The sequence below is a fragment of the Rhinolophus ferrumequinum genome, chromosome 6 (genome assembly GCF_004115265.2).
Source record: "Rhinolophus ferrumequinum isolate MPI-CBG mRhiFer1 chromosome 6, mRhiFer1_v1.p, whole genome shotgun sequence".
NCBI lineage: Eukaryota > Metazoa > Chordata > Mammalia > Chiroptera > Rhinolophidae > Rhinolophus > Rhinolophus ferrumequinum.
In genome coordinates this window covers 26,639,566-26,653,393 of record NC_046289.1, presented here as the reverse complement: position 1 = coordinate 26,653,393, position 13,828 = coordinate 26,639,566, and the positions used below count along the sequence as shown (strand labels likewise).

The window sequence follows — 13,828 nt, the reverse complement described above, 5'->3', positions numbered from 1 at the left end:
CTAAACGGTATTTTATTAATGCCATAACACATATTACAGATGATCTCCACAAGCATCACAAAACTTAAGACAGAACCCAAGTGAACTTTGCAAGGGAGTAAAGGGGTTTTTGGGGGCATTTTAGTAATGAAATCTGCAATTTAAAGATTTTCTTAAGTGGAAGTAAGTGTGGCTAATCTAAAAAAAATTATACTGTATTATCAAAAATACTTTTTTTCAGTCCCTATGTCACAGGAATATTATATAGTATGTGCTACTGAAGAATAAACTTAAAGTAATCTTAGTTTTCCAATTTCTTTATAAAATGAAGATTTTCAGATGAAGAAGTTGAAAGAATAATGCATGATCACCCGTATCTGTACGTAGATTCAACATTTATGAACCTTTTTAACAAAATCATATTTGCTTCAATTGTATGAATATTCCGATGCATTATATGTACTGTGTTTCCCTGAAAATAAGACCTACCTGGACAATCAGCTCTAATGCATCTTTTGGAGCAAAAATTAATGTAAGACCTGGTATTATATTATACCCGATATTAATACTATATTATGTTATATTGTACCTGGTATTGTATTATAGTATAATATATTACACTATATTATACTATACCTGGTCTTACAGTAAAATAAGACCAGGTCTTATGATAATTTTTGCTCCAAAAGACTCATTAGAGCTGATTGTCCGGCTGGGTCCCATTTTTGGGGAAACAGGGTATCTATATACACACATTCTCTCACACACAAGTCTACGTCTGAATGCATTCTGACACTTCACCCCTAAATACTTCAGGCTTCATCTCTTGCACAATCATAGCACCCTTATCACACTGAAGATAATTAACAACAAATCTAATGTCTAGCATCTAGTTCATATTTAGATTTCCCTAGTTATCCCCAAAATGTCATTTATAGCCAGTTTTCCCAAACGCAGGATTCAGTTTGGGTTTAATCATTTCTCTCCTATTCAATTCGCTTTTAAAAAGTCTAGGGTAATTAACCTTATAGAATATTCTACATTATGGATGTTTCTGTGACGTCATTTCCCTCTCTCTATTCTCTAGTTCTTTTTTTTTTTTTCAAACTTGATTTTCATTAGAATGTTATTTCTTCACGCTAATAAATCAAAAAAACCAAGACTGAGATTTTATATATATATATAAATACATATAAAAAGCAATGCAAATAATTATTGGGCTTCGTCTTCTGGACAAGAATGCCAAGTTAGTCTCTCTTCATAAAAAAGCAATTACAATTTGAGGACACTTCATATTTGCCTCTTTTGCCAGCACCAAATCTGCCTCATCTGAATCTTTCCATTTCATGAGAAACATTAATTCTCCACTGCTATCTGTGGCACCAATTATTCGTTCAGGATCAAGACCTCTGGCAAAGCCTCTTGGTTTATCAGCAGCATCTCTTTTCTTCTTTGATTTGCTGTCTTCAGACTCACTGTCAGATAAAGACTTTCTTTTTGTGCCATCTTTTTCTTTACCAGCTTTTTGAGAATTAAGAAATGCTTCAATTAACTCTGGACAATCTAAATTTTCTTCAGGTTCCCAAGTATTACCAGCATCTGTGAATCCCTTCCACTTCAGGAAATACTCCACCTTCCCATTCACCACACGTCGGTCCAGTACTTTTTCCACCACAAATTCTTCAGGCTCTGCCTCTTCAACTTTTTTACTTTTCCCATTCTGTTTCTTTCCCATCTTTTGCAATGTAGTTTTATTGGAGGCCATTTTTTATTGCAGACTTGAAGAGCTATTCACCGCCTCGGAGGTGCTCCGGGTCTCGCGTCTGCAGCGTCTCCGGCCCTGCGTGCCTTCAGCTCGAGCCACATCCGAGGGGGAGGGGGGCCGGGCTCTAGTTCTTGTAAACTTAAACCTTATTTTATTGTCCAAAGTTATAGTTTCTAGAATTTATAAATTTTAACATGACATTAAACGTGATTAGTGTTCTGTTGTAAATTTCCCTTTCATTTTTGATTTGGTAATCTTAAGCAATTACCGACATGTTTATAGCATCGTTTTTTTGTTCACATTGTTATGTAGTATCAGTGTTGTTCAAACTTCCATTGTGTATCTATTTTGACTTTCTTCCTTTTTAAAGACGCGTTTATAGGATATGTCTTTAAAATAAGGAAAGTCAAATAAAGTCACAAAGTGCATCAAATAGCTCTTCATCCTCTTCTAGGGATTGACATGTGGCTTTCAACTATTACAATTTTACATATTTTTGCTTACTAATACGGGTGAGGAAAATTGTAATTTTCCATGGGGTGGGTTCAAACTATATGCCCCCCACTCCTATGCTCATTGAATCACTGCTCATCTCATTTCCTTCTGTAGCAAGATGCGTATCACAACACAGAATAGAGTGAGGGATAATCCTGAATTTGCCTTTTTTCTTTAAAAGCTATTTATTCAGCAGCTTTGGGAGATTATTAGGAATTCTTTGTATATTCCTTACTAGTGTCTGTCATACTACTTGAGAATTGCTGGCTTATTTTACGTGACACAGGCTTTTACACAGGTGATACATGGGACAGAGCTGACATTACTTTAAAAAGCAAGCAAACAACGCACAATCTAATAACTGCGGTAGGTTGCCTGAGGTCCTACGTTGCTCCACTCCAGTAAGCCGGTGTCTAGGGGAGATTCCAGGCATATGAGTTGATAACTCCCCCTAAATGTACCAACAGAAAAAGCCCATAGGTGATTCTGATGGGTACCTGAAGTTAAAAGTCACTACCCTGCAAGGTCTTAGTCTGTTATTCGTGAGTGTCTGAAAATACCTTAATGATTTTGCTTAAGCTGCTGGTTTAACTCATCCCTGTTTTGTTTCAGCAGTTAATAAATTAATAACTGGCTACAGTGAAGACTTTTATGGTACTGATAATAGTAATGCTTATACAGTCCTTTTTACCCATGATTGTATATTCCTTGAGCATTTCACCTTCCAGTTAAAGCCATTATTAGGTTTTTATCATGAAAATAATATTAGCTGTAGAACTGTTCCACACAGTACTCAAGTATATATAGTCCAAAGTAAAAGTCCAAAATAAAGCAAGCTGTGCGTGGCAGTCCTGTGGGGGCACATTTGTGTATATGAGAGTTTGCTTGTGGGAGTTTATAGCACAGGTTTCTAGAAAAGAAATTGCTAGGTCAGAGTATTGATATTTAAACTAAACTAGATGTTGCCAAAATACGCCTCAAAAAAGCTTTGCCAATCTATATTCTCACCAGTATTTGAAAGGACTTGTTTCCCTTTGTTCTCACCAACACTGATTATTATGAATCTTTTTCACTGTGATAGTGTAAAGTGGCATCTTGTTGTAGGTTGTGTTTTCTTAGTAAGTTCTTTGAGTATCTTTTCATATGGTTAGTAGACATTTATATCTATTTTAACTGCCTTTCATATCCTTTGTCCTTTTTGGGAAGTCATGTTCTAAGTTATTTTTGAGAGCCTTTTGTATGTATGAAAGTTAGCTCTTTGCCAAATATTACATTTTACCCCTAATTTAATTTGTCTTTTAACTTTGGGTTTTTTGAGCATATAAATTTAATATTTTTAGTAATCATATTTACTGTTTTTCTCCCTGCGATAAAGACTTCCCCTATTAAAAGCTTGTAAAAAAAATTCATGTTCTTGTCTAATAATTTTTAAATTTGGGAATAAATTTGCATGGTTACATAAAAAAATTACAGAAACTCTAAAAGATGGTGAAAGTTTGCCCTCTTATACCTGCCCACCATCCTCCCAGTTTTCCACCTGCACTATCCTTTTACAAGAAACCCCTGTGAATAGTTTCTTGTGAACCCCACCATAGCATACAGATCCAATTCAAATGTCTGTCATTCTCCCCCACCATGCTATTCTATATATTGTTCCCCCTCTTACTATATCTTAAACATCTGTGCAAAAGGGTTTCTTCAGTTTTTTTGAAATTTAGATATTATATACTTGCTCTATAACATTATATTAGTTTCAGGTGTACAACATAATGATTTGATATTAATATATATTTTGACATCACCACAATAAGTCTGGTTAACATCCGTCACCATACATAGTTAGAATTTTTTTTCTTGTGGTGAGAACTTTTAAAATGTACTCTCTCAGCAGGTTTCAAGTATGCAGTACAGTGTTATTAACTATAGTCACCATGCTGTACATTACATCCCTATGACTTAATTATTTTTGACCCCCTTCACCTGTTTTGCCTAACTCTTACCACCTGGCCTCTGGCAACCACCAGTCTGTTCTGGGTTATCTATGAGTTCCATCGTTTGTTTTTAGATTCCACACCTATAAGTGAGATCATATGGTATTGGTCTTCCTCTGACTTATTTCAGTTAGCATAATGTCCTCAAGGTCCATGTTTGTTGTTGCAAATGGCAAGATTTCCTTCTTGTTTATGGCTGAATAATATTTCATTGAGTATATACACCACACTTTTTTTTATCCCTTCATCTATCCATGGATACTTAGGTTGCTTTCATGTCTTGGCTATTGTAAATGCTTTGAGGAGGGTTGAGCAGCTTTTCATAAGCTTAGGGTCTTTTTTTTATTTCCGTGAACAGTTCATGTGCCTTACCGATTTTCTACTTGGTTAATTTTTATTGATATCTGAGAGCTTCTATATATTAAGGAGATTAGTCCTTTGTAATGCACTTGCAAATATCTAATAGTTTTCTGATGTAGCCCATTTGGAGTTTATTTTGCTGTAAGCCACGTGTCTAATTAAGTGTCTAGTTAAACGTATTTGTTTGGTTGTCCCAATCAACCTAATTTATGAAACCATTCCATCTTTTTCTCAGTGGTTTAAATGTCACCTTTTTCATGATATGAGTTCTCACTGGTGTATTTGCATTTTCTGTTTTATCGATTTGTCTATTCTTACACGAATACCATATTTTTAGTAACCCTAGTTTTATAGTATATGGTTTTCTTTCATAGTAGTAGTCTTTGTTCTTTTGTATCATTGTTTTCTTGGCTATTCTTCATGTTTATTTCTCCATGTTATTAAGTCACCCAAGGATGCCATTGAATCTTTGATTGAAAGGCTTTGAATTTGTGGATTATTTTAGGGAGGGAAGTTTGACATCTTTATAATACTGAGTTAAGGTGATCTCTTCATTTCTTTTTTTTCCTCAGTAGATTTTTTTTTTAAGTTTTCTTTATGTTTACCTTGCACATTTCCCTTAAGGTTATTACTAGATAATAAATTTTACTTTCTAACATTAGGGTAAATGGAACCATTTCTTAACTGGTCATTGCTTGTAGATAAGAAGACTATTGATTAAAAAAAAAAACACAATAGTTTTAGGTTCATAGAAAAGTTGATAGTTCAGGGAGCTCCCATATATCCTGTACCCAGTTTATCCTATTGGTAACATCTCAGATTACTCTGGTACATTTGTACAACCAATGAACCAATATTGATACGTCATTATTAACTTAAAGTCCATACTTTATTCAGATTTCCTTAGTTTTTACCTAATGTCCTTTTTCTGTTCCAAGATCCCATCTAAAATTAATGATTTTAATTAATTTATTTTGCGACCACGTTATGGAATTAGCTTATTCTTTCTACTTTTTCTGTTTATTTTAAAAGGGTTTTCAGATATGTAATTATATTTGTAAATAACAATTTTAACTTCTTTCCAATATTTATACTTTTTTCTTTTGTGTAATTGCTTTGCATGGTACTTTACATATCTGTGTTAAATAATACTGAAAATATGAGCAGCCTTGCCTTATTCCCTACTGTAATGGGAATTCTAGTTTTTTACCACTAAGCATACTGTTTTTGCTTGAAATATAGATTGTTTTTTCTTTATCATGTTATAGAAGTATTTATCTGTTTTCCAGTGACTTCTTGTCATTCACTATCAGATTAGTATTTACAGCTTCATGTATTCTGAGGTCTTAGGTCTTACCTACCTCATCTGTTTTGTAGCTCATTGCTGATTCCTCTGAACCATTTCTACTCAGAAGTCTTTTTGTTTGCTTGTCTTAGCTTTGTCACTACAATGCTTAAATATTATTAAAAACACCACATAGGTATTATGCTGTATGTGCCCATGCACCATCTATAAGTTTTCTCACTTAATCCTCATCATAGTCCTGTGAAATGAAGATAGCTATTGTTATCCCCATTTTACAGATGAGGGAACAGGCTCTTGGACGTTAAATCACTGGCTCAGGGTTCTGCAGATTGCCTCTGCCATTTCTCCCCTTGGACCTCAGGACCACCACCAGAATCACCGCCCACCATCCTCCTGTACACAGTCGTGCAAGATGCTTTTCTGACTAACCTGCTTCTGAAAGCCTACTTGTGATTGATTTGAGATAACCTAAGTGTCTCCTCATCTTTTTCAGTATGTATTCTGGATCTAGAATTCTCAGAACTGCCCTTTCCATCACTGTCTCATTATATCCTTAATTTGGACTCTCCTTTACAGCATATCATGTGAATACAGTGGAAGCCCATTATGAAGCACAGCGTTCTTCTCCCAGGGATTTCATTATGTTTCTCGCATATACTCAAAGTGGGACAATTTGTCTCACTCATAATTTTGGAAAGAGGGCTTAGTTAGCCTTCTTCTGTGGCAAGTATTATAAATGGATCTTATTAAAATTCAATGTCGGTCCGGCCTGGTGGCTCAGGTGGTTGGATCGCCGTGCTCCTAATGCCGAGGTCGCCCTATGGATTCCCACATGGGCCAGTGAGCTGCGCCCTCTACAGCTAGGATTGTGAACAGCAGTTCTCCCTGGAGCTGGGCTGCCGTGAGCAGCCAGAGGTTGGCGTGAGCTGCTGTGAGCTGCTGAGTGCTGCCGTGGGCTACCTTGTGCGGCCATGAGCGGCCGGTGGCCAGTGTAAGTGGCTGACAGCCAGCATGAGCTGCTGCGGGCCCCTGTGAGCTGCTGTGTGCTGCCATGAGCGGCCGACTGGTGACCAGTGACCAACTGCCTCAGCCGGGGGCAGCTCATAATACCAGCCTGGGCCAGGGAGCTGTGTCCTACACAACTAGACTGAGAAACAATGGCTTGAACCGGAGTGGGGCGCGGGGAGGCGGAAGAAGGTGGGAAAATCACTACAAAAAATAAATTCAATGTCTTCTAACTGGTCTAATGTGGGGTTTTTTCCTGCTGTGTTCATATAAAACACTATTTCCTTCTTGCCATTGCTGCTGCTATTACACATGCTCCTTCACTCCAGAGAGAGGCAGCATTTGCTATCAGCTTACATCCTGTCTAGTACAGATTTTATGAACAAAATCTACAACTGTAGTCCCTATGCATGTGTAAATAGCAGCAAGAGAAGCAATTGCTGCAACTTAACTGTATGTTTCAAGGGCCAGAAACTTATTTCTGGAGATTTTAACCTAACTTTGGCACAGTTGTGCTGTTGGTTCCTAGGGGTACAGGCCAGGGATTGTGCTAAACATCCTATAATGCATATGACAGCCCGCCACTACATAGGATTTTCTAGCCCAGAATGTCAACAGTCCTGAGGCTGAGAAACTTTGCTTTAAAGTATGCACCCTCATGGTATGATGTCACCCTCAAGGGGTGAAAATTAGTTCTTGGGGGTGGTGGTGAAAAAAAATCTTTATAAAGTACAGATGTACATACAGAAATACAGAGTATCTGTGGTGGTAAAATTTCACGGGGGAGCGTTTAGAAACCCTGTACTTCTGTGTGATTTTCTTATGCTGTCACCCTGCTGCCACACTCAACACTTCTGACACCTGATGTGTGGGATTTTTTTCCCCGCATCAAGCAGTTGTCTCAGACACCACCTGGGTGTCCTATAATTAGATTCATTTCTGACACCATCTACCTGGACGTAGTGTAAGGATTCAGTCTCACAAGACTCTCTTCGCCCCCATTCGGATGTCAGTCTGCTTTTGACCGATTGGCTCTAAATTGAAGGTTCCCATGACCCCTTCCTCAAGTTAGGATAATTTGCTAGAGTAGCTCACAGAACTCAGGAAAACAGTTTACTTACCATTTAACAGTTTCTTATAAAAGGATATGGTAAAGGATGCAGATGAACATCCAGCTGGAAGGGCTGCACAGGGCAAGGTATGTGGGAAGGGGTGCAGAACTTTCATGCCCTCTGGGTGCGCCAGCTTTCCAGCACCTCCACGAGTTCACCAACCTAGAAGCTCTCTGAACTCCATACTATTGGGGTTTTTATGGGGGCTTCATCACATAGGCGTGATCAATTATTAACTCCATTTCCAGCCTTTTTCCCTCCCCTCTGGAGAATAGAGTGAGGCTGTGAAAATTCTAATATTGCCTGTTCTTTCTGGTGACCAACCCCCATCCAGGAGGCCAGCCAGAGTCACCTCATTAGAATCAGAGACATTCCTATCACCTAGGATATTCCCAGGGATTTAGGTGTCAGGAACCAGAGTCAAAAACCAAATATTAGAACAAAGATGCTTCTAGTGCTCTTATCACTTAGGAAATTCCAAGCGTTTTAGGAACTCTGTGCCAGGAACCAGGGGCAGAAACCAACATATATATTTTCTATTATTTCTCAGAGAGTGATTAGGAAAAACAAACAAACAAAAAGTCTCCTTAGGAGAGTGATAATGAGAAAAAGGTAGGAAAACACTGCCTTGGAGGGAGACTGTCTAGTGTAGTGGTTAACAACTCAGGTTCTTAAACCACTGGAGTCAAACTGGATATAAATTCTCTTTCTGCCACTTAACCAGCTTCCAGCAAGTGACTTCATAGCCTCAATTTTCTTATCTGTAAAATGGAGATAATAGTACTTTCTTCAAAGGATTGTTGTGAGATAAACATTTAAAGCACGTGGTGCTTGGTAAAACACTAATCATTTTTAAGAAGCTCCAGGAGAGAAAGGGTCTTGTTTATTGTAGTGTTACCATTCCTCAGAAGGGACTTAATAGGTGTTCAGTAAATATATGTTGAATGAATAAATTGAGGTAAGTGTGTCCGAGTTGCCTTTATGGAAAATAAGGAAATGGTGCTAGTAAGACATACTATACTCTCCTTCATTCTTTTTTCCTGTTAGGCATCTTTCATATTTACCTCACCTTAAATCTCGTGTGTGATACATTGCCTAATTGTAGCATTTACTTTTAAAGGTAGAAATGGACTATATAAGCATGCAATACCATCATTATGTTTCAAGCAAATTGAGTGAGTTCAGGGCAAAAATGATACGTGGTTTCTATTAATAATATTCTTAAGAGAACTAATATACCTTTTTAAATTTATAAATCTTATTGATTTACATTTTTGTGTTAGGATGTCAGCTTGCAACTCCACTGAATTTTAGTGAAACAGAAAAGATTACAATCAAATAACTTTTGAAAACCTAATTTTTATGTATATTATTTTATTTCAAAATATTTTTACTTGATCCTCATAGTTTGACTTTTCCTTTGGCTATATGTTTTTGTTACTGAATTAAATTATTTTTATTTTTAAGCCTTAAATTTGAGCTATTATTTATTTTGTGTTTGTATAGTGTACAACATCTATAGCAGTATAGTTAATAAGTGCGAGAAGAATCCCATTGTTTTCTATGTATTGGCCTATAAAATAATCCCTTTGAATAGATCCTGAACTGGCATTTTGTTAGGTACAGTAAAAATATTATAACCTAGCTGCTGTTCCTCAGAATTGCAAAGTGATGCAGACAGAGCTTGTTAATGAATTCTTATTTTTATTTACTGTGAATCCTGAAAAATTGTTTCAATAGAATATATCAGAAACAAATGGAATAAAGAAATAGGTCAGGCTGTTAAAGTTGAACTTTATGAGACAACTTCTGGTCCTCATATGATATTTGTCATTTAGATGAATTGTTTTTATCAATTTTCTGAATTTTTTTTTATCAAATTACTTGGATTTACTTAGTCTGATTAAACTAATAAAAGAGTGATTCATATACCAAAATGTCAAGCTACTGGTTTACAAAAGGAGGTATGAATCAAGATAGTTCTTAATGCAGGATAACCTACTGTCTTTCCAGGATGGTTAGTTTACTTAGAAAACATATGTAAATCAAAACATTGGTGCCTCTCAATTTAGGTCCTTAAATGATTTCATTTGGGGAATTTTTTTGGTAAAGAATGAAGTCCAGTTCTCTAGGTATATCATCTAGATAATATCTAAAGACAAATCTCTGTACCAGTCTCTTTATTTTATTAGATGTGTAAATATCTCTACCTTTCTTTGTTTACTTCTGTTCTGGCATGTTGTAATAACCAGTTATAATTTCCAGACCTATCAGTTATTTGTTACACTTTAGGTTGGCTACTGCTTGGTGGCTTGGAAATAGGTACCTTAATCTCATCAGAAAAGCACTTCACACGTAAGAGGATGGATTAGTTTTGGAAAGGATTTTTGGAATCACTAATTCCATCTATTTAGTTTAGATTGTTGTGTAGTATTTGTATTTGGGGATCCACCTGTTTTGAAAAATTACCTTCATGTTTGAAAAATTTTCAGATCTTCAATGTGCTATCTTTATTGACAAATTCTTCTAGACAGGAATTGTTTGGAAACCTTTTTGGAATTACTTGACAATTGTTTTTAACCTCCCTTTTGTTCTCTATAGTAATCTAAAGATGATTTTGGAAACAGGGAAAGTCCTGCTGTAAAGTACATTTGAGTTTTTTTTTCCCCTCCTACCATCTTGTTCTTGTTTTGCAGCATTCCATTTCTCGTCCACCACATGTATGTGTATATTATATACATATCCTTATGTATATTTCAATATAAGTCTGGATCCCCTGCCCCAACTATCCCTTAGCAAAGAAAGAAACACTGTATCATCTGAGTCAGCACAAAATCTCTTATGTTACCTGCTGCTTGCTCAGGTCCTCTTTTCCCCCAGTTGCTTTTTTTGTCTTTTCAACAACACTGCTTGGCTTTTTAAAAAGTCGTAAGAAACTAACAGATATAGTAACTATTACTAGGGTTATAGCTTAATAATTCACAAGTGTTGAATGCTATAATATGTTAAAGATTAAATTAAAAGCAATATATGTTGCTAGGTTATGGAGATAGGAATATGCACTTATGAGCTCAATGATGAAAGAGCAGTTGTAATGAAATGCAAAAATGGGTATTTGTGATAAACAGAATTTCCAGTAACAGCATCATATGTACATTCATAAAGTGTTGTAAGTTAAATGATATCCATATGAAGAAATGACGTTGGTGTGCTATGTAAGCCTAGGTTAGGTAACTTATAATGGCTTTTGCGAGGAGAGTTCTGTTGTTAAAGATATATGTGAATGAAATGAACACAATTGCTTCATGGAATAGAGTAGAAATAAATGCTTTATATAAAATTTTAACTGTAAAGACATTGACTTTAACCTAAATTCATAGAGTCAGATTATCTAAAAGCTATTCTTGTTGGGAAAAATAAAAGTAATAGGAAAATTTCTATAAGGTATATAAGATTATTGTAGTCTGTCAGCCTTACTTTTATTTGTTAAGGTGGTTTTTTTTCCCCTCCCTTATTTTTCATGTCCATGCCATCTTCTCATATATTTTAAATTGCCCATCTCTGGCTCCTAGTACATATATGTTGATGATGAATTGTATGTACTGTATTAGTTTGGTCCCTTTTTAGATGGGTAGTATTTAAATCCATTTTGAATGTTGCCTCCCTAAGAGCATTCTACTGTAGTTAAAAATGTAAACACAAATATATGTTTTTAGAGTGACATAAATATAAAATGCAAATAGAAGCAGACAATAAAGATAATGTCTAGTATTTTTAGTGATTCTACTTATATTAAAATATTTATTATGTAGATAAAATTCAGACTTATGCAGCAATATGGGTAGGCTCAAGTGCCAGTAGTTCATTTGTAAACCAGTTGCATTTGGAGAAAATGTATTCTTGAGTTTGTTACAGAGGTTCCCAGTTGGCTTTCTGAAATCAGTTTGACTCATTGTATAGTTGAATTTATAGAAAATTACACACACACACACACACACACACACACACACGCACTTCCTATGGGAAAGTATGCCTTAATCACAACATTGGGAATACTTTTCTCCTTTTCCTCTGCAGCCCCATCCTCTGAAAGGAAATATCCACCTGGAATGCTTTACTTCAACCCCTGGAGGAGACTGGCAATCGGGCCGAATCCGCACAGCCATGACTGTGACATGAGGGCCTTTTTTAAGTTCTGTGGGGGCAGCCTGTATATGAAAACTGTAAGGCCTAAAAGCTTTCTGCTCTAACTTCTCTTACCCCTAATTAACAGTCATTTTCTATAACTCACGGGCAATATTTGATTACTAAGCCCTTCTTCCTTCCTGTCCTCCCAACATTCTCTCTGTCTGCCAGAAATGAAAGGTGGGGTAGATACAGAACCATTCTGTGCATTGTAGCAATTAGCATATGCATATATCCTTTTTGTGAATATGCTAAAAGGGATTTTCCATCAGGATGAGTAAATACAGGTGTTCCCCCAGCTTCAGGTATACCAGTAGAAAAGCTAGAACCCAGGGCCAATTGGGTAATCTCAGTAGAGCTTTACAAAAAATGGTTCTTAATTCTTTGCCCCGTTGGTCATTTGTACCCAGTGTAGATAGGCATAGGACTGACTGATTTGGGGGCATACTATGGAAAGAGGGCAGCACTCCTTATTGTTAGGACTGTCTAGTTTGGCTTCTCCTGGAAAAGTGTTAAGACAGTTAGCCTGCATGTTGTCGATGGATGGAGCTTATAATCTAGGACATGACTAGTATCTGGTTTTTCCTCCCCTCCCGTGCTTAGGTCATCAGGCGTACTGCTTTCAAATTCTGCTAATTTTGGTGTTCATTTCCTAGATAGCTTTTTCCCTATCATTTAATTTTTGCTCCATTTTCTGCAACAGATTGGCAGAGCAGACAGAACTTTAAAGCTAAGAAAAATTGAAGTTGTTTTTCTTTTTAAATGTGTCAGTGATTGATTGTGTTGTAGTTCAGTAGAAATACTAACTACCTTGGTTTGGTAGTTGGCATCATTCAAATATTCCAAACCATACGAGAGAAGCATGGATTTAAGAAGAAGAATCAATGAATTTAATGTTTTGGACCTAGAAACAGAACTGTAACTCAATTTTTTCCTTGTAGCTGGATATTGAACCATGGGTTATCATAAGGCAGCAAAGAAAGGCCCCAGGGGAATGACATTTGTATTTATTAGCTATAAATTTATTATTAAACATTTTGAGGGAAAAAAATATGTCCAAGGAGGTGTTTTGTAGAAATGTGACCTTCTGTGTATCTATTTGTATTTTGAAAGACTGACTTAATTTTTTTCCTTTACTTTCTATGATTATCTTCCTGTTAATCTACTTTTTAAGAGAGACAGTGAGATACTGTTTATGTTTGTGTCTATTTAAAAATTTTCCTTCCTAGTACTGATAGAGCCTGTGCCCTAGTCCCTACTTAGTTATTTGCCATTGAATTTTTATCATTTTTCTGGTGATTTCTATGGAACCAGTGGGATTTTCCCACAATAATCCCAAACCAGTGTTTTCTAGTGTAAATTGATAAATTTTTCTCTAAAGGGGAAGGTACCAAAACTACAGAGGCATTATTTAAAATTACAGTAGTAAAAAACAGGTATACTATATGCTTTTGCCTAAAAACTTGTAAAACTACTTTTTAACATTAATTACAGTTGTTTTGCTTGGAGAGCAAGCAAGATGAGCGATTTTCAGAATTTTGTTGTTACATGATACTGTTGAATACGACTTGATTTCAGGGGAAGTATATTGTCCATGAAAAATTACTGGCCTATGTTTGCCAGCCGTTAC

The 13,828-nt window shown here is 36.1% G+C and overlaps 2 protein-coding genes across 6 annotated transcripts in view; one reads left to right on the top strand and one right to left on the bottom strand.

The window, feature by feature from the left end:
• Positions 1-13,828, top strand: part of PCNX1 (pecanex 1) — a 134,405-nt gene that overhangs the window by 12,110 nt on the left and 108,467 nt on the right. The gene's annotated exons all lie outside the window — the stretch shown is intronic.
• Positions 1,088-1,858, bottom strand: LOC117022844 (chromobox protein homolog 3-like). Its single transcript, XM_033107022.1, has one exon. It carries the CDS (start codon positions 1,742-1,744, stop codon positions 1,238-1,240), a length of 507 nt encoding a protein of 168 aa, XP_032962913.1. The 5' UTR covers positions 1,745-1,858; the 3' UTR covers positions 1,088-1,237.